The 25,697-nt window shown below is 36.5% G+C and overlaps 3 protein-coding genes across 4 annotated transcripts; 1 reads left to right on the top strand and 2 right to left on the bottom strand.

The window, feature by feature from the left end:
* Window positions 1-1,786: 1,786 nt before the first annotated feature.
* Window positions 1,787-10,220, bottom strand: LOC128625643 (arrestin domain-containing protein 3). Its single transcript, XM_053654141.1, has 7 exons — window positions 9,897-10,220; window positions 6,987-7,028; window positions 6,206-6,266; window positions 4,570-4,711; window positions 3,483-3,579; window positions 3,121-3,377; window positions 1,787-2,643 (listed from the first exon to the last, which is right to left on the bottom strand). Exons 1-7 carry the CDS (start codon window positions 10,153-10,155, stop codon window positions 2,110-2,112), a joined length of 1,392 nt encoding a protein of 463 aa, XP_053510116.1. The 5' UTR covers window positions 10,156-10,220; the 3' UTR covers window positions 1,787-2,109.
* Window positions 10,221-11,032: 812 nt separating this feature from the next.
* Window positions 11,033-19,066, bottom strand: LOC128625669 (arrestin domain-containing protein 3-like). The gene is made up of 7 exons (XM_053654236.1): window positions 18,320-19,066; window positions 16,233-16,271; window positions 15,912-15,972; window positions 15,220-15,367; window positions 14,085-14,181; window positions 13,708-13,964; window positions 11,033-13,598 (listed from the first exon to the last, which is right to left on the bottom strand). The coding sequence occupies exons 1-7, from the start codon at window positions 18,585-18,587 to the stop codon at window positions 13,125-13,127; spliced, it is 1,344 nt and encodes a 447-aa protein (XP_053510211.1). The 5' UTR covers window positions 18,588-19,066; the 3' UTR covers window positions 11,033-13,124.
* A 126-nt stretch (window positions 19,067-19,192) lies between these two features.
* On the top strand, window positions 19,193-25,619 carry pmpca (peptidase, mitochondrial processing subunit alpha). 2 transcript variants are annotated; one of them, XM_053654231.1, is made up of 13 exons: window positions 19,193-19,548; window positions 20,500-20,702; window positions 21,354-21,433; window positions 21,550-21,632; window positions 21,720-21,814; window positions 21,898-21,998; window positions 22,197-22,460; window positions 22,565-22,657; window positions 22,747-22,865; window positions 23,603-23,693; window positions 23,798-23,860; window positions 23,941-24,085; window positions 24,311-25,619. In XM_053654231.1, exons 1-13 carry the CDS (start codon window positions 19,502-19,504, stop codon window positions 24,478-24,480), a joined length of 1,554 nt encoding a protein of 517 aa, XP_053510206.1. In that variant the 5' UTR covers window positions 19,193-19,501; the 3' UTR covers window positions 24,481-25,619. The 2 variants fall into 2 exon arrangements, with proteins under 2 accessions (XP_053510206.1, XP_053510207.1); XM_053654232.1 differs by lacking the exons at window positions 19,193-19,548; window positions 20,500-20,702 and having other exon boundaries at window positions 21,378-21,433; window positions 21,722-21,814.
* Window positions 25,620-25,697: the final 78 nt, after the last annotated feature.

Raw genomic sequence — 25,697 nt, 5'->3', positions numbered from 1 at the left:
TCCTCTTCGGTCTTTGCTTGATCGCGCTGACGTTTCTTGACCCGTCTTTCATCGAGCAACGACCATGTCCGGTCCTGAATCCACCGTTCTCGCTGCGTTCCACGCCGTCGACCAATTGCTCTCTCTGCCGTCTCGATGGCAGCATCCTTGATCTGTGCCCATTGTTCTTCGATGCTGGCCGAGTTGTCAAGAATCTGGAATCGGTTAGCGAGTTCAATGTGGAAGTGCTTGGCGGTCACGCGGTCCTTCAATTTCTCGGAGGCAAATGACCGAACGGTGTTGTGTCCGGCCACTCTTTTCAATTTTAGTCGGATTGAGGTCACAAGCAAGTGGTGATCAGATCCGACGTCGGCGCTGCGAAAAACCCGTACGTCACGTAAAGCCGAGCGCCACCGTCGATGGATGCATACATAGTCGATTTCATTGTGAGTGGCCCCATCTGGTGACCGCCACGTCTTTTTGTAAATCCGTTTGTGAATGAAATATGTATTCCCGATGCAAAGGTTGTTAAGATTGCATAGGGATAGGAGACGCTCTCCATTATCACTCGTTACTGCTGCCGATCCATGAGGTCCGATCACGTTTTCCCAGCCCTGACGGTCGCTGCTGAGTTGCGCATTCATGTCGCCAAGGAGGATCTTTATGTCATGGTTGGGGACAACCGCGATTGTGTCTTGCAGCAGGTCGTAGAAGGCGTCCTTCTCTTCATTATCTGCCTCATTTGTCGGCGCGTAGACTTGAATAACAGTAATTTTAGCATGGCGAGACTGAAATCGGGCGGTAAGGATGCGATCACTGATCGGTTTCCATCCAACGAGTGCCTGTGCCGCGGTTTTGCTCAGGACCATCCCGACGCCGTGCACGTGATGTTCTTTGGCTCCCGAATACAGGACGATCTTCCCGTCGCTTGTCATTTTCCCATTACCCGTCCACCTCATTTCGCTGACACCAAGAATGTCAAGCCGGTAATTGTCGAATTCGTGCAGAAGCTGCTCCAGTCTCCCACACTGGTACAACGTTCGCACGTTCCAGGTTCCAATTCGTGTGATCGTATTGGCGTCGAGTATCCCGTTTTGCATCGGGCGCTGGACGACCTTTCGGCTTTGCTCCAGCACCGTCATCAAGGGAGAAACAGGGTCATCGCGCCGGTATTGTTTAGACCGCTGGTTTTTGCTTGTTGTTTCCGTAGCAAGACAGATTTTACGGGATCAGGGTGCTAGCCTGATAATATCAATCAGATATTACAGTTTTGTTTTTTGTTTTTTTACATGCATGTTTGGTATCAATTTATTTGTGATTTAATTTTTCCCTAGAGTCTATTTGCTCTCTGCATGTGCGTTTTGATTGGTTTGTGTGTTTTAAAGGCAAAGATTTATTATGAGAAAAGTGAACATGTTTGTGAGTGAATTGTTGCGTTTGCCTGACATGGATGGATTTTTGTGAACTGAGTTTATGTTTTTGGATTTGTGTTTGAAAAAAAGATTAATTGGAATAATATTAGTGTTAATTTGTGAAAACTGTAAAAGCAAGTGAGTGCATTGGATCGGCCTTGCAAGCTCATGGTTGTTGTTAATCTCCAAACGCTTTGTATCGGCTTAATATTTACCGACTGTTCGTATAGGGCATGAAATTAACATGCACAGCACCATTTTCTAGCAACCAATTAATCCAATATAAAACCCACCCACTTTTACATGCACATGCAAAAAAAAAAAAAAATATATATATATATATATATATATATATATATAAAATAAATTTATTAAAAATATACTTTCATACATCCTGCTTAATTGAGTTACAAAATTAACTACAATTATTTGTTACTAACAAGAACGTACTGGGGTGAACTCAAAACGCTATGCCATATGCGACAATCATAAAAATTTGATTCTGATCATCTGCATGATGCAACTGGCACCACAACAAGGTCCCAGTAGTGGGTTGCTGCAGCAATTGCAATGGCTAAAAAATACATAAATAATAATAATGTAAATGCAATAATAATTTAATAATAATATGCACACATTGCATATATGTTACAAACCCAAAGTCCTTGAACCACAGTATCATCCATATCTTAATTTCTTGTGTCATCACACTTTCAGATTATTCATGTTTCTCAGGGGATTTAGTTGGATAAGATTCTGGTTGTGTGGTTGGATTTGGGCAGTATCCTGGGGGGGGTCCTGTTGGAACATAGCCTGGGCCAGCAGGCCCTGGACAGAACTGTGGAGCACTCGGTACTGGATGTTGCTGAGGGACAGGTGGATTTGGATAACCCATAGGAGCGTACTGAGGATTAAAGGGTGGAGCTGGCAGAGCTGGATTGAATCCTGAGGCTGTTGAGTTTGGATTTGGATAGAGGTCTGCATAGGAAGGAGGAGGAGCTTCTGGATTTGGACACATAGGTAAAGGGTACGGACCAGGGTAAAACCCCGGAGGTGGTCCAAAGGTAGCACCTGGGGGACTGGGCCCAAATGCCAACTGGGGTGGAGGTTGGTTCCATCCTGGTCCATCTGGGTTCCCATAAGTTTGAAAAGCTGGTTGGTTTTGCCCTGGAGCAAAAATCTGGCCTGCAGGGAGAATGATCACGGGGAATTTGATCTCTGGGTCACTAGCCAAGGGCACATCCAAATAAACCTGTGAAAAAAACCCTGTCATTACCATAAAATATATATGCAGACAAGTGACTAATGACAAGAAAAGCCAGTGGGTCTGTTATGCTGTTGGAGGCATTTCACTGTCATTAATTTAAAAATTAATGAGACGTTATGCTGAAGTTGTTCTGGCGGCTCATGGTGGCCCAGCAACATAATAAGGAAGTTTATGATGTTTATATATTTTATATATATATATATATATATATATATATATATATATATATATATATATATATATATATATATATATATATATTTGTATTTATATTTATATATATCACTCAAAAAGAGTTGTTGTACAAGCTAGAAAACACTTAAAGATAAAGGTCTTAATTGCAAATCCAACGCAAAAAGTTTTAGCCAACAATGAAATATAGCTTCAGCTAAATACACTTTTTTTGGAGTTATATGCTAAAGATGCTGGCTGTATGTAGAAATAATAACAAAACAGTAATACCTTAAATATGTATTCCACTTTCAGAATTTTACAGTTTGTAACGCTCAGTTCCAGATTTTGTGGAAGCGTCAGGTTTGTGATGACGGTTTGCTTTGATCCAGATGGTACCCGATCCCCAGCAACTTTTAAAATAGTACGGGACGAATACTTGGAGTGACCCTGTGCATAGAAGGCCTGTGTTTGCTCGAGACTGTACTTCAGCTTGAGATCACGAGACGAAGCGTTATTGATGTCAGTGGAAACCTTGATGACCTCACCTTTGAAAAAGTACGAATAAAGAAGTATGACGTTAACTACTGCATACCTTTGTGACTTTTCTTGTGAGTTTCATGGCACTTGATTTTGTAAGGACATTATCTGACCTTTCATATAACCCATTTTGTCAATTGTTGCTTTCACTGAGGTGCTTCCAGAGGTGAAAAGTTTCATCTTTTTGTCGATAGATCCAATCTGTGGGTTCTGAGTGTAAAACAACAAAATACACTATTGAAATATAACTAAATGACTATATTTTACATGTAAAACTGGACAAATTTTAAAGTAGTTCACATAATTAATAGTATACATGCCTGGATTAAATTGAAATAAATATACAGTCAGATCCATAAGTATTTGGACAGTGACACGATATTCATAATTTTTCCTTGTAAACCACTATAATGGATTTGAAATGAAGCAATCTAGATTTGATTGACATGTATACTTTCAGCTTAATTCATTTGGTTTAATAAAAATATTGCATTAACCATTCAGGTTACAGACATTTTTTAGGAACTCCAGACCTTTTATCTTCTTAATTTGGCAAGAAATAACAAGGAAACAGGCCATACCTGGCAATGAAACTGCTTAACAGTCAATTATCCAATTACTTTTGAGCCTGTGAAAATGGGGGGACTCTGAAAAAAAATGGCTGTAATTCCTAAACGGTTAATGCAATATTTTTGTCAACCCCCTTAAATTAAAGCTTAAAGTCTACACTTCTTGCTTCATTTAAAATCCATTCTCGTGGTGTACAGAGGCAGAATTATGAATATTGTGTCACTGTCCAAATACTTATGGACATGACTGTAGTAAATAGATTGTAGATAGATAGTTATAAAAAGAACATCCCACAAATAAGTAAACAGAAGTAACTTGTGTAATTTGGAATACATTTCAGTGCTCTCTACTTTTGCAGTACAAAGCATTCACTCTTTGGTATGTGTGGTATGTTTGGTTAGGTACTGCACAAAATCTGAATAACAATGTATACTATTGAATTTGCCAGCCACATTACTATGCTGGATTTCACAGATCATTTTATTTAACACATTATTGTGCATTTAACGAATAAGCCTAAACTAAGGATCAGTAAACAAGTCAAGAGGAAACATAGAATAAATTTTTTCCCCACATAAATTTATGGAGAAAAAGCACATATAGGATTTTTTTTTTTTTACCTGCACGTACCATTAAATTAACGCCACTAAGCCTTGGAATAAAGATGATTTCTTTTTTTTCAGTGCGGTCCATTTTCCATGAACGGTCCAGTGTGACTTCAAGAATGTACTTTACTGAGCCATGGTATCCGTCAAAAGATGCTGGAAAATTTCTACAGAGGAGAAAATATTATTTGTATGCATCCTTAATGGTAAAATTCTCAAAAATATTTAAAGCTGAACTCTTTTCATATTTGGGTTTTTGATTAATTCTGCATACAAATACTCCATGTTGCAATGTTTACATGTAGCTAATCTTTTAGTTACAATATGCGCACTACATAAATCCAAGTCAAACTTTTAAACTTCTTTGAAACCGACTTTTCTGATTGTGTAAGGCAGTGCAGAGGGTTACAGGTTCAATTGGTGGTATGTATCACGTGAAAAGCATAAATCAAAGCATTACAGTTTCTAAGGTCCTTACACACTACCATTGTGTTCTTTGTTAAGTTACCCCTTAGGTCACTCCACTCCCTTTGCTATATGCATATGCTATATGCGTCCTCCCTGACAAAACAAAGGTTCCATTCAACGGTCTGTGTAATATGTGAATAGCACATCTCGTCATGAGTTCATATTCATCTTCTGTAACTGCTTTATCCCCATCAGGGTTGCAGTGGATCTGAAAGCATTCATATCCTACTCCTGCTCTTGAGTGTGTGTATATTTAGGCATAAGAAGACTAACCAATGTAAATCTCCACGTGATTTTCAAATCATATAATTTGTATGGATTACTTTTATATATGGAATATACTGTCAAGTTTAAATTGCTTATTTTTATTACAGTTACAGCATTTACCAGATGCCCTTATGCCGAGCGATTTACAGAAGTGCTTTGACGTCTCGATCAAAAACACATCCTCATGCTAGTCCACTAGGTCAGGGACTAAGAATACCATGGAAAAATTATATTATTGTCATTACTTTTATAAAATGACATACATGCAAAAGATTATTTAAAAAGAAAAATATATATATGACTATAAAAATGGCACTCTATAAATGGAGAATAGTCTGTCCTGCCTGCACACAGCCATAAGCCATATGCAAGTACTAAGTACTAAGAAAGTCATGATACACATGCAAGTACGAAGAAAGTCAGCTTTTCTGAAACCTTTGTAAACCTAGTGGAAAATTTTAGTTCAGTTTGGCTTATGCAAACATTTACATACAACTTTACTAAAAGATTGGTAAATGAAGCCCAATAACCTGAGCTCAGGATCAAGCCTGGGACTCAGAAGCTGTGAGGCGGCAATGCTACCCACTGTAGCACCATGATGCTCCTTTCTAAAATCAGCAGGGTTAAAATTCTTTTGACAGGTTCTCAGTTTTGGCAATAATTCTGCAAAGCTACTAGGATTGTGTATGTTATGAGTACTGTCTAAATATCTGCTGACCCACCTGGAAACTGCAGTCATGATTTCACAATTACAATGATCTAAATTTCAGCATTAGTGAACTAGAATATTTGTATTACTACTACTTCAGTGAAGCATTTCTTACAATTATGTATTTGTATAAAGGGTTTTTGCAGTCCTATAACACAAAGCATCTCTAAAAGGCATGAAATGCTGTTAAAAGCTAATTGAGAATCACCACACTCACCCATGCGGCAGTTGTAAGCTAAATGGATAAACATGGCTTCCAGGCTTAACCACATTGTTGTCTGGAAGTGAAAAAAACAAGGCAAAAAAAAAAAAAAAAAAAAGAGAGAGAAAATCAGTTTTGTGTAATGGAAGACAAAATAAAGTAGCTAATGTGACAACTGAATAGGACAAGCAGAAAGTTATAAAAAATACAGGTCAACTTCAGAATTATTAATGCCCTTTAAGAAAGATGAACAGAAATTGTTTAAAATAAATATCACATATTCAAATAATCCACTCAAACAAGTGGAGAAACTCCCTTTAATTAAATAATTTACCCAATTATCTATTTTGTAATCTAAAGTACCTCTAATTAAGGTATTTTTTAAGAACTCAATATTAGTATATTAAATAAAATAATTTATACATTCATAATAGTTTTAAATAACAGCCCCGTTTCTCCCAAAACCCCATGTAGCAATTTTTATTTATATTTCAAATTTTTTCATTTAAAAAAATCTATTACTTTTTAAATATTTGTCTCAATATTCCCAAACCCACACGTGAAATATGCTGGCCTCACCACAGGAGAAAAAACAGTAAGCTAGCACTTGTTCCTTTATAAGTGTCTTGCTAGACATTACATTCTGTTATTAATTTGACATGAATGATGTTTAAGCTCATATAACTCACTGCATGTTATATATATTAATTTGTTCTGTTCTTTATAAAGGGTGCCAATAATTCTGGAGCTGACTCTAATTTGGTAATGTGAGGAATAATAATAATAAAACACTTACAGATCTCTCCGCTTATTAATATAACACCGGGATCTTCTTTTCCTGTAAAACACAAAACAAAAAACAAACAACACATATTAAGCACTTGTTTTAAAGCGTAATACTTTATGCACTGTATGTATTAACTGGATGGTCAAGATAAAGATGTGTGCATCCTATTAAGTGAAACGATTCCTGAAATCGGAATCATTTCATTTTGGATTGAAAGAAAAATGAGAACAGATGAACATGCTGAAAAACTAGCAGAAAAGTTTCACACTATAACAAAACATTTAAATAGTGTACCCAAGTGCTAATGTTAAAGACTAAAATGTATTAAAAAGCTCTTCTGGTACGGGATCGGATTTTACCTCATTTGGCTATTGCTTTCGTCCAAAGTGACTTACAGTCGAGACAAGATCAAATTGAGCAGTTGAGGGTTAAGGGTGGCAGCCTGGGAAAACACTTCACATGGTGGAATTGTAAAATTAACAAAAATGTTTTGAAAACGATAGGGTTGGAACTGAAATACTCTCACCGAGCACTTTATTAACAACACTATACAAATACTGGGTGGGGCTTTCCCTTTGCTCTCAAAACAGACTCAATTCTTTGTGCCACATGGATTCCACAAGATGTTGGAAACATTCCTTTGTGATTCTGGTTCATGTTGACAAGATTGCATCACACAATTCCTGCTAATTTTTCAGGTGCACGTTCATGCTGCAATTCTCCTATTCCAGTGGTGTTCTATTGGATTTCTATCCGATGACTGGGAAGGCCACCGGAGAACACTGAACTCATTGTCATGTTCATGAAACCAGTTTGAGATGACTTTTGCTTTATGACCTGGCGCATTATCATGCTGGAAGTAGCCATTAGAAGATGAGTAAATGTGGCAATGAAGTGATGCACATGGTTAGCAACAATACTGGTATAGGATTGCGATGATTGACTGGAATTAAGGGACCCAAAATGTGCAAAGAAAACATCCCCCACACCATTACACCACCTCCACCAGCCTGGACTGTTGAGTCCATGGATGCATGCTGTTGGTGCCAAATTCTGACCCTACAATCTGTGTGCTTCAGCAGAAACCGAGATTCACCAGACCTCCTTGACGTCCCATCCAGACGTACTTGGATGGGACGTCAGCCCATCGCAGAGCACCATGCACACACATTCACACACTCATTCACACTTTTATTATAGCCAATGCATGGATCTCAACCAGTAATAAGGTTCTAGCATTTTAAAGTCTGGTTACTGCAAAACGTGAACAGGGAGAAAACTGCATTTAAAGAGTCCAGTTCAATTCCACTGAGACACACAAACACACCAACTGTATAAAAGCAACTGATATGTTGCTAGGTCTAATCACGTTGATCATCAATATCATCTAAACCAGTCTCTATGGTAGCTGATTTCTGTCATGTAGAAAAGAAAAGAAAAAAAATCATAACATATATTTTCTTTTCTTTTTTTTGGCAGCAGCATGTCAAAATTCTGACCTATCTTAAAGGCTGGACTTTTTTTTTTTTACTTATTACCACAGCGTCTTTATTTATAATCTTAAAAATTTGACTTAATTCAACATTTTGATATACGATATGCAAGTAGTGAAACTCTTATTTATCTTATTTTATTACCTAGTGCATAGGTCAATGCTGTTTTGCAGAATAACCCAATTAGCTATTTTTGTAGGTATGCAACTAGCTGTATAGATGCATAGTTAACATACTGTAGATATGTCAGGGGATAACCCCTATTAACCAATCACAAATACTTTCTTGACATAATTATTTGGCACTTAGGAACACCTAAGAATTCAACTTAATAAATCATTATTTCAGAATACCAAGTCAAAAATTCAACATAATTTTATATAATCTTGTAATGACTACAAGAAAACAAGTCAGATTATTTAAAATGTCAGAACTGATATAAAACAGAATTCTGACATAATAAGTCTATAATATATATATAAGAGTTTGAGATACAAATTTGTTTATCTCGAACAAAATGCTCCAGATAAAAATCTCGAGCAGTAATACGAGCCTTTACGAGCGCCTACTCAAACTGTTCTGTGTAGAAAGCCAAGGTAAGATTAGAAAGCAAATTTATAGGTTTTTTTTTACATGTCAACATATTTTATGAACCCCCCCCCCCCCAATCACTCACACACACACACCCACCAAATGTGTATGAACAAGGAAATAACAGTTTATTATGACAGAACACAACTATTTATTTAACAACATATTGCCACTATTTGCACACACTATTTACATCCAAATAACTATTCAACTTGTTTTACAAACTTTTACTGTACTGTGCAGCAGCTTGTTTGGCAGATTTGAGCATTTTGGTGTATCCTTATTATAGTCTTATGTAATGGGTTACATACATACTTTGTTATTTTGTATAATACTATATTACTGTATTATTGTATATTACTGTATTATTCAACTCAAGGAATCATTTTTTTATTATTCAATAACTACTTGACACATGTCTACAGGGAGTTTGGCCTCATCACCTAGACCTCAATATCCTTATAGCAGCTAGTTAAAATAACGTTAGCTATGCTAATGGACGAATGACACATATTTAAACTCCTCAGTGTGTCTTTTACAATCATTTAACCTACCCAGGGAAAGCGAGAAATGACCATTGAACTCTCGCTCGAAAAAAAATAAAGAAATGCATAAAATATTTCCGGGATATTGTATATAATTTGCGGTCGTCAGGGAGACTCCCGGAACTTCCGGGAGAGTTGGGATGACTGAGGCAGAAAAACGTCGGTTTTAACGGTCAGAAATCCGCCACAGTAAAAATTCAGCGGGTTTTCCCAACGACAACAATTCAATAAACAGTTGAATGTCTTTATATGTATTGTAAGCGTAAACAGAAACAACAGCAAGGCCTTACCTTTCTTTGAAGGGTCCTGCATGAAGTATTGTTTGAGTTTAAAGTATCTCTCAGTAGCACTGTAATGGTGATCTCTATCATTGTGCCTCTCGCTCCAACTCACTTTTGCTTCCCCTTTACACTTCACATAAAAGCTTTCTATCTTAACTTCTTTAGTCACTTCGAAAGCGACTCGCCCATTAATAACATCGCCATTAGTGAATGTATTACTGTTATTAACAGCTTCGTAAGTCAAGGAGAGCTGTTTGATCGTTGGCATTTTAGAAGCCTAAAGCGCTAACGAGGTCTCCACATGAACTCTCGGTCCGTGTATAGTGAACTGTAAACTTCCTCCAAATCTTCCCCAAGAGCTCCCTGAGTGTGGAAGGCCAAAGGGGCCAAAGAGTCCAAAGGCTTTCTAGAGAAACTCAAGTCTGTACTCAGGGCTGTAAAATAGCTGCTATAAATAATAAATGATATTAAATGTATCTCTCAATGGTGAGAGATACAAGAGTGGCGTGTCATTCCATAATTTAACATTTTATTGTTGTCAAATCGCTATGATATACAGTCCCGTCCAAATGTTCTGGAGTGGCAAGGCCAATTCTTTGGTTTTTGCTATACCCTGAAGATATTTGGGTTTGAGATCAAAAGATGAATATGAGACAATAGATCAGAATTTCAGCACTCATTTCTGATATATTACATCTAGATTTGTTAAGCAACTTAGAACATGGCAACTTTGGTAGCAGACTGCCCAATTTTTAGGTGAGCAATAGTATAGGAACAGATCTTAAAGTAACAGTCTTAAAGTAAACAATATTTGGTTGCATATCCCTTGCTTGCAATAAGTTCATCAACCCAGCGACCTGCTGACAACACCAAACTGTTGTATTCTTTTTTTGTGATGCTTCAGATAAAATCAATCATAAATTAAATCAGATCATAAATTAAATGTGTTCCTTAGAAAAAAAATATTAAGTTCCTCATAAAAAATGACAATAGAATCAATAAATAATCAGAAATGTAAGAAAGTAATACAACATTTGATTTTAGCATGTTCCTAAATTTTATACAATGTCTGAATGTCATTTTTGGGCATCCTTTTGGTGGAATTAATTGGAGTGCAGAGACTGGTCAAAGAAAGAAAAGTCTCACTGGATTTTTTTTATTGATTGTAAATGTTCTCAGAGGTCTTAGTGTTAAAATTGTGAAAGGTAAGTGCTGCATCATGAAATACATGTGCCTATCATGTTATTCCGTTGGTTAACCAGAGTGAGCTGGGGCAAAAAAAAACCAACAGACATTTGATATTTCAGAGTCTTCTCACACTGCAGCTGCACTTTTTCGCTCAGATCCTGAGAAGGCCTTTGATACGCTTGAATGGAACTATTTGCGGGCATTACTTAACCAATTTGGCTTTGGATCCAAATGATTAAAGCCTTATATTCTATTCGAAAAAACTAGCAATATAATCTCAGAACTATTTCTACTTAAATGAGGGTCCTGTCAAGGATGATCTCCATCAGTAATTCTGTTTGCATTATTCTTAGAACCTCCAGGTCAGAGAACTAAGCAGGATCACTTATTATCACCTATAATAATAAATAACACACAAAATAAAGTATCACTATATCCTTTTAAGATATCCCTCAGTCTTTAAGATCCATCCATCTTCTACCGTTTACTCCTTCTTCAGGGTCGGGGAACCTGGAGCCCAGGGCACATCAATGGCTACACCATCGCAGGGCACACTCACATACCCATTCATACACTCCAATCAGCCTTTGCATGACTTTGGACTGGGGGAGGAATCCAGAGTACCCAGAAGAAACCCCTGCAGGGAGACGCAGGGGTTTCACACACGTGCACGCAGGTGCACACACGTGGCCCCAGCGGGAATCAAACCCCGGCCTGGAGGCGTGAGGCGAATGTGCTAACCACTAAGCCACCGTGCTAACAACAACAACATCGTCACTTGAAGATTACAAATTATATCTTTACTTTCAAACTAAACCCCTATGTATATGGATAGATATTCAGGCTCCACATGATACGCCTTGGAGATTAACAGAAGACACACTAATCACGTCTCGTAAAAAATAGTCCTATAATAGCTAATTCATTTGCCCTTCCTGGTTTCTCATGTTTTTTGTATTTGTAGCTTCGATTCTCACTGAAAGCTTATGGGGTCCCATGGAGTGGAACAGTAACACCACAACTCATACAGTACCCCATATGGTTCCCTTGGTATTACTGAGGTGTGGAATCATGAAATGGAGAAAGTAGGTTTTCAATCAGACCAGGATATAATTTGGGCAAACACCTTCGCAAGTTCCAGAATCCAGCCCATCAAATGATAAATAATAAACTGATTCTTAGAATATATTGCACTCCTTTAAGACTATTTAAAATGAAGCTTATCACCACACATCCATATGTGATAGATGCCATAATGGAGAAGTGGGTAACTACATGCACATATTTTGTGAATGTCCAGTTATTTCCAGTGTTTGGATACATGTCTCTAAAGATTGAACACATATGTTGGGTTTAACAGTGGAGGCTAACCCATCTTTATTTCTCCTTAATGATCACTCTATAATTCCATTACAACTATACCAAAGAAAGTTTCCATTTTCAGGGTTTACAGCGGCAAAGAAAGCTATAGTTTGCTCAGGGTTCCCACCTAAAAGTCTGCCAAAACATCTGTGGTTATCCTAATTAATAGATATTGCCCATCTTGAACAAGACTGTAATCACAATAACTTAATATTGGGATCAGACATGTAAAACCATAATTGATCTTAAACATTAATCAATATAGATAGAGAATCTGATTGATTGTATATGTAAGGTAACCTATTATTACATGTGTATAAAGAGTGACTGGTTGCAGCGTTATTTATCCCCCAACAGACTGTATATTATTAGGTTAGGCTATTATTATCTTTTTCTCGCTGTTATTTTCATCTGCTTTTATTTTGGTATACACACACTCACACACATGTATATATGATTGAACTCTATGAATATACTTGATTTTGGTTTATAAAATCAAACAAAATGTAGAAAAAATATAGTTCTCTGCATGAAAAATATAAAGAAAGTAAATGGGAACAGTAGTACACATTTTCCCCTAACCAAAAAAAAAAGCACTGACATATCAACCATGACAATTTGGTTCAATATCATTTTGTATTGCACTGAAAATGGTTATGGTGGTGAATGCTGTTCTGATAATTCAGTCTATTTAGTAGGATAAAAATCTGGATTTGCTGGACTTTGCCAGTATCCTGCAGCGCCTGGACACTCTGGTGTTGGACACTCTGGTGTATGGTGGTGAGGGGCAGGTGAAGAACCCATAACGGTGTATGGTGGCGGACTGAAGGGTAATAGAGATGGGTTGAATCCTGATGCTGATGGATTTGAGTCTGGAAAGATGTCTGTATAAGAAGGTGGTGGTTCCACTGGATTGGCTGGCTGAGTGTATACACTTGGGTATACATTAGGAGCTGGTCCAAAGGCAGTAGCAGCAGGAACAGGGGGGAAGGCAACAAATGCTGGCTGGAATGCAGAACCTGTGCCTATTGATTCCCGTCTGTTCTGACTGGCATAGGAATCTACTTGGTTTGGCTGTGGAAAGCTGTATTGGCCTGCTGGGATAATCACCACTGGAAATATAATTTCTGGATCTCTAGCATAAGGAACATCCAAATACACCTTTAAAAAAAATAAGAGAAATGCATGACAATGCATGACATGCATGAAATGAGAAAGCACATTCTTGAAGATATTGGTACTATTAAAAAATCAAGTAAAACATCATTACCTTGAGCATGTACTCCACTTTAATAATGTTACAGTCTGTGATTGTTTGGTCCAAGTTCGAAGGGATCTTCAGCCTACTAGTGAATGTTTTCTTAGATCTAGGTGGAATGGGATCTTCCACAGCTTTGAAAATAACTTTTGCTGCATGTTTATGTCGAGATTGGGCGATGAACATCTGGTTTTGTTCAAGTTTAAATTTTAGCTTCAGAGCACGAGATGAAGAGTTTTCAATATGGGTTTCAACCTTGATTCTCTCACCTGAAAAAAAAAAAAAGAACTGAGAAATACTAGATAACAAGAATTTATACAGTGGGTTTTAACAGCTTAAATTGTCTCTTGCCTATAGCTGAGGACATGCATTATGTAATGTAAAATTACCTTGCATGTAGCCCTCTTTGTCAGTAGATGCTTTGATTGAGACACTTCCAGAGGTGAAAAGTTTCAGCTTTTTGTCTACGGACCCAGAAAGTGGTCTCTATGTATAGAATGGTAAGAAATTTGTATTTAAAGACAGCACATGGAACACTGTAGTCTGTTTTCATAACTTGTTATTTGTATTTTAGTTCATTCATTCATGTTCAGTAACTGATTTATCCTGGTCAGGGTCGTGGTGGTCTCAGAGGAACCCAGGTAAAACCCACAGAAGCACACTGGGAGTAGTGTTAATTCTGTCAGCTATTTTTTTTATTTAGTATTAGTCTTAGTGCTGTGTCTAATGTCCTTGATAGTTTGGGGTTTTTTTTAATCATTTTTAGTCAACCTTATCCTGTTTTTTTTAGTCAAATTTTAGTTGACTAAACGTCTGGGCAATTTAGTGTCAAAGAAAACTGTAAGTATTTTAGTCTAGTTATAGTCAATGAAACATGCTGACAATTTAGTCATTGAAAATGGTAGACATTTTTGGCCATAAGATTATTATTATTATTACCACCGCCTTACTAGTTGTCTTAATATAGCTTAAAAAAACAACCTTCTCTTTCTCCCAAGTCCAACTGTTGCTGTCATTATTTAACAAACATTAGCTTGAAAGCTACTCTCCACTCTGCTTGCTTAGTCCTGACATGCTGTGCACAGCACAGGAAAGGAAACTGCCGCTCATGTCATCAGAAGTTTGGATTGTAATAAAAAAAAAACAGTCTATAATATTTTTTGGTGACGAAAATAAAGAGAAATTTTTGGTAAAGTATTAATTTTTTAAAACTACATTTTAGTCTTGTCTTTTTTCATCAACAATATTGCATGTTGATATAGTCCCAGTTAGTGTTTAATGACGTCGGTGTCATCTCATATTCGTCTCACCTTAGTCATGGAAAAAAAGGTCGTCGACGAACATTTTTCATCATAGTTTTTGTGAATGAAATTAACACTAACTGGGAAAACATGTGAATTTCAATACAGCGTATAACCTGAGTTTGGGATCGAACCGAGGACCACAAAGCTGTGAGGCAAAAAACCTACCCCCTGCTTTGGTTCAATATAATGTAATTACACATTAAACAATATGAGCACATACCATTAAATGAGATCCATTTCCATGAAAGGTTGACACAAAGGTGAATTCCTTCGTTACAGTTTGAGGGATCTTCCATGATCTACTCAGTCTGGCCTGAAGAGCATATGTAATTGATCCGTGGGATCCTTTAAAAGATGATGGTGTGTTCCTACAAAAGAAATCAACTTCTTTAATGTCTACAACTCATTTAACCTCTGCATTTTAGTGAAGTGAAGTGGCATACTACTGTCGGATCACTGATAACCATTTTAGACACCGCTTCGAGAAACATGGCTCTCTAGACCCTACGCTGAGTTACAATGAATTGTACAGTTACTTGTTTTCAAAATCCATTTTGTTTCAAGCTCACCAACTTGAATGTAGCCACATTCATGGTCATATTTCTAAAATATCACTTGGTATGACACTTGGTTTGAGTGAAAAGTTTCTGGTTTTACAAGTGTAAGGGAATGATTCAATTGTCCCTCACAGATTAACCAATGTACAAAATTTATGCTGGACTGGACTAAGTTTATATATACAGTATATACTGTATATACACTCACATTATGCCATGGATCTAGGACATCTTATTTTCTATGAAATTTTCTATTAAAGTGCACACATAGAGTCAAGCAATAAAATCTGTTAACAGCTACTATAATATTAAAAATTATAAGAAGCAAATTTCCATTATCTCCAGAATTATTTACCCACGAGGAAGCTGAAATGAAAACGGAAAGGCATGGTGTCCTGGCATAACCAAATTCTTGTCTGTAAATTCAAAATGCAGAAAAATTATGTTTGTGAGTTTGAGGTAACTGAAGGTATATCATAAACTAATAAAATACAAAAGTAATTTTTATTTTAAAGCGACTGTACATGCAAAAAAAAAAACATAATTTATTATGAGAAGACTATTACTGAAGTATTTTTTACTATTATCATTTATGGTGCCAAGTAAACTCTGACAGCATAAATAAATAAATAAATAAAATGAAATAAAATAAAATAAAATAACAGAAAACACTTACATGTCTCCCCATGTCTTACAAGTATGTCTCCATTTTGTTCTGTAAAGACAACACTGGAAATTGAGCAACTGTTTTGACCTCACCTCATTTATTCTTATTTAATGATTATATTTGTTTATCACATTTACCCTAATGATAGCACTAACGAAAATGCTAATGAAATTGCTGAAGTTCAGGTGCTGCATTTTCTGAGTTGTTTTCACGAACTCTTTCACACATCTTGTTTTTATGGAAGTATAACAATAATTAAACATCTAATAGTTGATAATGACTGTAATAATTGATTATTGTAGTTCATGAATCCAATAACTTTTTTGTGTTGTAGTCCTGATTGTTCTTAATGGTATTTAATAATTTTTGTGATTCTTATGAGACTTTTTTAGTGGAAGATCATTGTGTGTAATGTTCATTTCATACAATAAATTTCCATTCTATTCTTAATAACTGGAAGGTAGGCTGTATATCATTTATTATCTGTTATCAGTAATCAGATTAACTTTTGCAATACTGAAATTGCACAGAATACATAGATCTCTAAAGCTTGATGTGAATTACCTGTGTAAAAATTTTAAATGAATCTCTTTGGTCTGTTGTTCAAATAAAATGTTTGTTTGTGAAAAGAAATAGTAGTATCTGCTATGTATTAACTGACTCACACATTTGTTATCAAATTTCTTTCACCAGCACACTGATAGCGAACAGGACTGAACATTGAAGCTTAGGTTTGTTGAAAACAAGTGTACTACGCCTTAATGCAATGCTCTGATAACAAAAGTATATAAAATTTTAGTGCATACATAAATTGTTCATAGGTCATCAAATCACTGCTGTCTCCAAATGAATAATATACAAAAACTTTTATTAAAGGATAACTTTAATAAATGTTATGCACATTAAGCCACAGAATTGCTTGGTGTGGCGAACGTGAACAAATTAAATTCTAAAACCACCTGTTAATGCAACTTTGACAGGTACATTATAAAGCAAGTAACATACTAGAAAAATCCAAAGCTCTAGTTTGATCTAAATAGAGTACAAAACTGAATCATGATTTACTAAATATACCTTAAGTCAGTTGACTCCATAAATTACATTATTCAAGAGTTAATAACATCTACAAAGCCTCAGCTCTTCAATTAGACAGTCATATGTACTACTTTTGAACAATTTATTCCTGCAGGTGAAATTCAAAAAAAGGCTATTCTACACTCCAAATAGTGCATAGTGTTTGTATACACGTGTCCTAATATTTCAGTATAAGCTACACCCTTTCTGATCACTCGCTACATTCTCAGGGAGGAAAAAATATACTAAATTGTACGTTGCATATTATCTGGGGTGGTACACTTCTCTTTTGTACCCTTTAATTTGTATCTGTCACCTAGAAATGTGGATATAGTGTACCTTTAAAATGAGTTCAGGTACATAATTAACTTTTGTGTACAGCTATAAAAAGAGTATAAACCTTTCTAGGTAAAAGATACATACTAAAGCTATAAAAAAATAAAAAATAAAAAAAAAACACTCTTGATTAGGGATGCATCCGGTATCGGTATTGGTCTGATACAGTGCTCATGAACTTGCACGCATACTTGTACACACTACACAACGTAGTGTACGTAGGCACTCGTTGAGCAGACATTGCCGCACAAAGAAACAGCAGCAGAACATAAAATGTCTGTGGTTTGGAGGTACTTCAAGATTCACGACACAAATTAAAGCATAATCTGTCTCACTGCACCGCTATGTAACTAAAAATACTGGTATCGGTGAGTACTATCGCAAAAGTATCGGTACTTGGTCTTATAAATCTGGTATCATTTAATCCTTTCAGTAAACAAACAAACAGGATACCTGCGTTTCACTGGGGGTTTGGGGATAACTATTAAACAGGGTTACTTTGACCTTTAAAACTGGATGGACTTGTTGTTTTTCATCATGTGGAAACCGTGAACACTTGATCTGAGAACTGTCTGTGAGCAGACTAGTAATACACAGGGCTAGCAAGTCGTTTACAACAAATGACAAGAGCCAAATAAAGCGCACCCGTTATGTTTAATACCCAGACACGTGTTAATCATCCTTACCCATCTTAGAGTTGTCCCAAATTAAGATCTGTTTGATTTTGAAGTATCTCTCATGAGCGCTGTAGGAGTCGTCCGAGTTATTGGTGCCGTTTGATTCGGTCCAGTGCACATTCGCGTCCCCTTTACACTTTACAAAAAGTTTGTCAATTTTGACCTCTTTGCTGACTTGCAGAACAATTGTCCCCTGAAGAATATCGCCATTTGTAAACGTGTTACTTTCGTTAACCGGGTTGTAGTTTATTGAGAAGGCTTTGATACTTCCAGACATTGCTCCGACTCGAGGCTGCTGTCTGTAAGAGCTAAGTACATTGGACTGTGCTGTGTATCTCCGGGTTCAACAGCACTGACATGGAGAAATGTAGTGGTATTGATAGTGATAGTGGTTGGACTGGAATTTCCCGTCAGAGGTGTGAACTTTCTAGTCAGATGACTGTGGAGTAAAAGGTGCAGTGACGTGGTTTCCCCGTTTAATTTTTCCTCTTTATTTAATCCTAAGTAACACAGGAAAATACAGAATGACAAGAAGTTATGTACCAGGGGCTAGAAGGGGTTGTAACCTTTTAAAAAGATTCCGTGGTTTCACAGCTTTCTTCTTAGAAGAATCAGAAATGAAATCTATGTAAACTTTTAAGTCCACAAGAAAAAAAAAGTTTAACAGAGGCGTACTCTTACTAAATTTACACTTGTGTATAAAATATTTAGCTAAGAACAAAATAAGATTAATTAGGTTTAAAAAAAAAAAAAAAACCCACACACCCGACTCTTCTTTCTTATAATGTGTAAAAACCGAGAATTAAAATTTCATATTTCAAAGAGATATGAAGTATAATCTATAATATAATCTATAATCTTCCTAAGATTAATTAAGATTCCTTAAAAGGTCAATTTATAAACATAACATAGGACGATTTAATAATTACAGTACACTTTCTGTGGCACATTTTAAGGATTTATATATTTTTTTTTATTTTATTTATTTATTTATTTATTTTTCTATTAACCTTAAATATCATTCTATTTATAAATTCACTGTGGTTTGTGAAAGTAATTATGTTTTCACGCAATGTATATAAATCATCACCACCATCTTTCGCAATTTTCATGTTATTTTAAGCTATAGCGACTAGAGGAAGTGATCTTGAATCACATCCGGGGACTGCTCATGGTCACAAAAAATCCAACATGGCGTCTCACATATCGAGATTCGGGTGTTGGGGCCGTATACAGAGGTGGGGGTTTATTTGCTTGTCGTTATCAATAAATAATGGACAACGTACGTCAGTAATACGTATAAATGTTAGGAGAATAAGTTCAGTGTAATATCGCTGTCTTGTTAATTTGTGCAGTGAGCTAAATGAACGTGCCTGGCTAATTTACCTTTAGCTTCTCATACTTACTACTGTATTATGGATTAACCTAGTAGTTAAAGTCAAGTAGTTGACACGGTTTATATTGTGGTGATTATAGCTAGATCAGAATGATCGATGAATCGATGAGTCGAGTCGTCTAGTTCAGGAATCAGCTACACCACAGGTTCCTTGGTTGGAGAACCCCCGGTCCTGCACATTTTTAGTGTTTCTTGCTCCATCACACCCACTTTAATTCAGGAATGGGTCTTGATTATCGGATCAGTTAAATTAGGTGTGTTGGGAGCTGGGAAAAGACTAAAATGATCTATGGTTATTGTTGTGAGCTTGAAGCTTTTTGAAAATGTCAAAAAGAATCCTGCCTTGGTGAAGTTTAGGAAACAGTCTAAAGAGTGTTTAGCATCAGCAATAACATGTTACAGATCCCAGATGTTGCCGAGTGAATATGGTAAACTTCTTACAACTTGAGGTAGAGGAAATGAAACACTACATAAAGATATTCTCATTTTATGATGGCAGAAACACTTGCAAAAGATTATTGACCTTGTAATCTTGTGTGTCTGTGATTACTTTGTAATTAACGTAAGAAAGTGATGTATTCTAATTTTTTTTTTAAAGTACTGTGTTTTATTTTAAAGACTTTTAGATCTTGTTTATTAACGTCTGTTTATGAAATGTTTATGATTGGTGGGGAAAAAATGGTGTATGCAAGTAGTGTTTACTGCTTTTCAAATGTGCCACTTCCACAATGACTTTTGAACACCCCTAATTGCAATATCCTGATTGGCCAACAGTGTTGCTCTTTTGTTGTAGGTTTGGCATTGCTGCATGTAGACAATACAGCAGTGCAAGTGGATATCCTAATATTTCTCTGTCTACACCTTTACCCGGCATTCCCAAGCCTGTGTTTGCTTCAGTTGATGGTCATGAACAATATGAAACCAAAATAACCACTTTAGAGAACGGCCTTAAAGTTGCATCACAAAATAAGTTTGGCCAGTTTTGCACAGTTGGAGGTATGTATGTGACTCATTTCAACACTATATCATTTTGATAATTTCGTGTGTTTTGTTGTATATGTGTGACGAATATGGTATATTGATGGACATTGTGATTCTGATATGCCTTGCAATACTTGTACAAAATAGTGAACCTGTAATGTTTCATGGTTAAATATAGCATATAGTCTGCTCCATAAGTATTTTGACCAGACTAAATGCTATATTCAACCACCAAACATTCAAATTCCTAAACAGTTAACGCAATTTTTTTGTTAAACCCCTTGAATTAAAACTGAAAGTCTACACTCCAATTATATCCTGACTGCTTCATTTCAAATCCATTGTGGTATTGTACAGATGCAAAATTATGAAAATACATATAGAACCGACTGTAGTCTTTATAGTCCCTGAGATTGGTTTGAATGCTCACAGGACCATGTAGATCATCGTGGTTGTTTGGGCTCATTTGTATATAGTATGCGTCTGTGATGTCATTTTTGTAAAAGTCAGTATTATTATGATAAAGAATATATTCTTTACCCTGAATCAAGATTAGACTGTTTGTACTCAGTTTTTGTTATTACTCCAGAATTATTATGTTTTTATTCATATAGTATGGTTAGGAAAGGTTTTTAAAGGTCACATTCTGCTGTGTCTTGTTTTCAGTTTTGGTAAATTCAGGTTCCCGCTATGAAGCCAGATATCCTAGTGGGATTTCACACTTTTTGGAAAAGCTTGCATTTTCTGTAAGTTTTTTTTTTCTTCTTCATGTTTACTATACTATACCGCATTTTAAAAAATAAAGGATGGTGATAAGTCACCAGTAAGTTTTGTTAATGTTTTGTTTTCTTGTATTGTTTAGTCTACATCACAGTATGGAAGTAAAGATGAAATTCTTCTCTCACTGGAAAAACATGGTGGAATCTGTGACTGCCAAACATCCAGGTTTTGTTATTTTTTAGCATTGAAATCTTCCTTATTTAGTCTTTTTCTAAAAGTTGTTCTTAACATAGCTTTTATTGTTATTTTCAGAGATACAACAATGTATGCGGTGTCTGCTGAAGTCAAGGGTCTGGATACTGTGGTTAGCCTTTTGGCTGATGCTGTTCTGCAGCCGCGTTTATTAGGTAAGATCATGCCGCACTTGTTAGGAAGAGTCTATAGCTGTGATGTATTCTTGAGTATTTTCTAAGCATTGTGTTTTCCACAGACGATGAGCTCGAGATGACCCGAATGACAGTAAGGTTTGAGTTGGAAGATTTAAACATGAGACCTGATCCTGAGCCTCTGTTAACAGAAATGATTCATGCTGTGAGTGAGACCTGCTTGCTTATTTATTTCTTTATTTATTTATTTACAAATCATGTTTTCTGGACACACATTATGGTTTATGCTTGATTAATTTACTCCCTTCTAGTCCTGTCTTATTCTAAGACCGAGTTTCCTCTCTATCCGACCACAGCTCATTTACCCACCCTCTGACATTAGTTTCATTCTTTTTGTTTGCAGGCAGCATTTCGAGGCAACACTGTAGGCCTGCCCCGTTTCTGCCCAGTGGAGAACGTGGACAAGATTGACAGGACGTTGCTACATAAATATATGCGCAGCTACTACACCCCAGAGCGCATGGTGTTGGCAGGTGTGGGGGTCGAGCACGAGCAGCTGGTGGAGTGTGCCAGGAAGTATCTGCTGGATGTGAAGCCAGTTTGGGGCACAAGCACACCAGAGAATGTGGATCGCTCTGTGGCCCAGTACACAGGAGGCATTGTTAAAGTGAGTTTAGTGTCAGTAACATACCTACACCATGATAGGATTCTATTGTACTCTTTTCTATTCTATTTGTATTGATCTATGCTCATTCCCACATGTGTGTACAGATGGAGAAGGACATGTCTGATGTGAGCCTTGGACCCACACCCATCCCAGAACTCACTCACATTATGATTGGTTTAGAGAGCTGCTCCTTCTTGGTGAGTTTGCAAAACCGTTAGCAGGGATAAATTCTTCATCAAATACACTGCTGACAGAGAACTTGCGATTTCTTTTGAACCACTGACAGGAGGAAGACTTCATCCCCTTCGCTGTCCTCAACATGATGATGGGGGGAGGAGGCTCATTCTCGGCAGGCGGCCCAGGGAAAGGCATGTTTACCCGCCTCTACCTGAATGTTCTCAACAGGTACAGCACCTTCTCCCACTGTCAGGGATACATTTGAGAATACTTCATCACAGAAATTGTAATGTTGCTCATAGGGCTGCTTGTTATATGTCCAGAATTATTGGCACCCTTGATCACAATGAAAACTCATTTTACGTTTAAACCTACAGAGATGTATGGTTTTATTTTTGTACAATATTTCTTGAACCATTTGTTGCACTGCTAAATAAATTCCACAAATTATGGTTTCCAGATCTATTCGCCTCTCCCTGTGCAGACTTGGAGGCTCATGTATCGTCTTTCTGCCTAAGTTTTTTTTTTTTTTTTTTAATTTTTCATTATGGTCCTGCTTGTGCATGTTTTTAACTGATGATGTATTTTTAAATATCTATTTTTTTAGGCTAACAACCATCTGTATCTTTAGTTATAAAAGCTCTTTGGATTTACCAAGACATGTAAACATGATCAAAAGCCATAAAAGAGTTTATGGAGACTGAATGGGTTAACAAATAGAATTTCTGCAGGTCCACCAATTTTGTTTAAATATACAATACTCTGTTCAAATTGCATTGTGTAACAGAGTATTAACAATATGCTACATTTGTCCATATCGTGCAGCTCTAGTTGCTATTAATGGGTTAAACCAAGTGCCAGCATTCTATTGGTCCAGTCTTCCTTTTTATTATTTATTGATGGCATATTCCATACTAAAAATATAACTTTAAGTAATGTCTGGTTTGAATTATGTTGTTTTTCAGACATCATTGGATGTACAACGCTACGTCCTACCACCACAGCTATGAAGACAGTGGCCTGCTCTGCATTCATGCTAGTGCAGACCCAAGACAGGTACAAATGCAAAATGGTATATATTTAAAAAAAAAAAAAAAAGAACACATCAAGACACATCTAGTAGAGTGTTAATATTTTGTAAATATATTTTTTCCTTTTAGGTGCGGGAAATGGTGGAGATAATCACTAGGGAATTTATACAGATGGCTGCTACAGCAGGAGAGGTACAGTTATATATTTACAGATGACTTCAAGTTGAGACCTGAGCATATTTTTTATACCAAAATGATTTGCTTACTTGCAGATGGAACTGGAAAGAGCAAAGACTCAGCTGAAATCCATGCTGATGATGAATTTAGAGTCCAGGCCAGTTATCTTTGAGGATGTCGGTCGGCAAGTTCTGTCCACAGGCCACAGGAAGTTGCCTCATGAGCTGTGCACTCTCGTCAGTAAGTCCAAATTGCATTTCAGTCCATTTCACTGGTGATTTGAGATCAGATTTTTCCTAAGTGAATCTAGTTAAACATGTAAACATACACTCACAAAGGAGAAAATGAGAAGGCTGCTTTTTTGTCTGCTCTGTTGGTTTCCCCTTTCTTGCATACATAGACTGAATCAGATTATGTATAATATTGATTATAAAAATTAACATTGCATCTTGTTTCTAATTTAAGGTAATGTTACAGCCAGTGACATCAAAAGAGTCAGCACGAGGATGCTGCGCAGCAAACCAGCTGTGGCTGCTTTAGGAGATCTGACTGAGCTGCCCTCCTATGAGCATATCCAGGCTGCTTTATCCAGCAAAGATGGCCGTCTGCCTCGTATGTATCGCCTCTTCCGGTAGAACATCATCACATGTAGTGACAAGTTGCGTACACCAGTGACCAACCTACAGTGTAACTTTTTATGGAACTCTTTTATTGAACTGTTCTGGAGAAGTGCTGAGTGACATTGGTAGTCAAAGTACTTCATGGAAATTGAACTTCGCCTTCAGAGGGCTCGTTAGTTCTTATATTGCGTGGATGTGTTTTCGTATCCTGTTCAGAGTAAATAAATGTGGACAGTTTTGCAGTAACGTCCAGCAGACTGGCTTTAGGCAATTAAAAACTTGAAGGGCCCTGTTACCACATAGTAATGCAAGACGTCAGTTTCATGTGAAGTTTGCTGATGTGCTAAGAAATCATTAGAAGTAATCATTTCCAATTTAGCACCAAGTATTAATAAAGGTTGATCATTTGAGTCCAATCCAAATTAAATAATTTTATTTTTTATTTAAAATGTTGTTCTGAGAGATGCTGATTACGTTCAAATTGTTCAAAAGTACTGTAATGTATAATTTCAACAACCTAATATTCAGGTGATAATAATCAAGCCTAGGTTTTTGTAGATACGAGGCACTGGCATTATGGTACTAAATTTCTAACAAAAAATATACATTAGTGTACCCAGGAGTACAAGCTGTTTTTTTTAAAAATTATTATTAAACTAATGCCAGATTATTGGTGTATCATTAAAACCTGGGTTCTGTGAAAACACTCGTAAAAATAGTGGCAATGTTAAAATCTGCTTAGGGTTAATGAGATTGGTTATGAAAGAAGCCCATTATAAGAAATATAAAACAGCCAGGCCTGCAGCAACATTTCAACCCAAAACTACCCTGTTCTGTTCTGAGAGTCAGAAGCCTGGGCAGACTGGAAACAGTTTTTCAAAAGGCTTTCTGAGCATTAATGCCTTTGTATGGTTGAAAGCGCTTCTCTCGTCAGTGGTTGTGTGATGTATATTTATTGGCATACAAACCTATCACTGCATACGGTACATGTCATTTTCATCTAAATCTTAGTTTGTTCATTATAAATGACTGCCTCATGTACACACAACCTTCTTCCCACATTTTACAAATTCTAATAATGCTCTGACATTGTAATGTGCAAGTCCATCTGCTTCTTCATGTCTGTTTTTGTTCATAAATGTGGTTTACATTTATTACTTGGTTATTCATTTGTTTATTTATATTTCTTTGGTCTGTTTTAAATATTGGGCAAACTATATTTTCATAGCTGT

The sequence above is a fragment of the Ictalurus furcatus genome, chromosome 22, assembly GCF_023375685.1.
Source record: "Ictalurus furcatus strain D&B chromosome 22, Billie_1.0, whole genome shotgun sequence".
Taxonomy (NCBI): domain Eukaryota; kingdom Metazoa; phylum Chordata; class Actinopteri; order Siluriformes; family Ictaluridae; genus Ictalurus; species Ictalurus furcatus.
Note: the sequence above shows the minus strand (reverse complement) of the source record. Positions and strands in the feature narration are given on the sequence as shown.

What these genes read in the sequence shown, in the direction of transcription:
- pmpca (XM_053654231.1), top strand. Translation starts at nt 19,502, where the DNA reads ATGGCGTCTCACATATCGAGATTCGGGTGTTGGGGCCGTATACAGAG. An exon ending in TGTTGGGGCCGTATACAGAG is followed by an intron (nt 19,549 to 20,499) that starts GTGGGGGTTTAT and finishes CTTTTGTTGTAG; the next exon opens with GTTTGGCATTGCTGCATGTA. An exon ending in TGGCTGCTACAGCAGGAGAG is followed by an intron (nt 23,861 to 23,940) that starts GTACAGTTATAT and finishes GCTTACTTGCAG; the next exon opens with ATGGAACTGGAAAGAGCAAA.
- LOC128625643 (XM_053654141.1), bottom strand. Translation starts at nt 10,155, where the DNA reads ATGCCAACGATCAAACAGCTCTCCTTGACTTACGAAGCTGTTAATAAC. An exon ending in ATTAATAAGCGGAGAGATCT is followed by an intron (nt 6,267 to 6,986) that starts GTAAGTGTTTTA and finishes TTTCACTTCCAG; the next exon opens with ACAACAATGTGGTTAAGCCT. An exon ending in TTAGTGGCGTTAATTTAATG is followed by an intron (nt 3,580 to 4,569) that starts GTACGTGCAGGT and finishes TTTTACACTCAG; the next exon opens with AACCCACAGATTGGATCTAT.
- LOC128625669 (XM_053654236.1), bottom strand. Translation starts at nt 18,587, where the DNA reads ATGTCTGGAAGTATCAAAGCCTTCTCAATAAACTACAACCCGGTTAAC. An exon ending in TTGGGACAACTCTAAGATGG is followed by an intron (nt 16,272 to 18,319) that starts GTAAGGATGATT and finishes TTGTCTTTACAG; the next exon opens with AACAAAATGGAGACATACTT. An exon ending in CAAAGAGGGCTACATGCAAG is followed by an intron (nt 13,965 to 14,084) that starts GTAATTTTACAT and finishes TTTTTTTTTCAG; the next exon opens with GTGAGAGAATCAAGGTTGAA.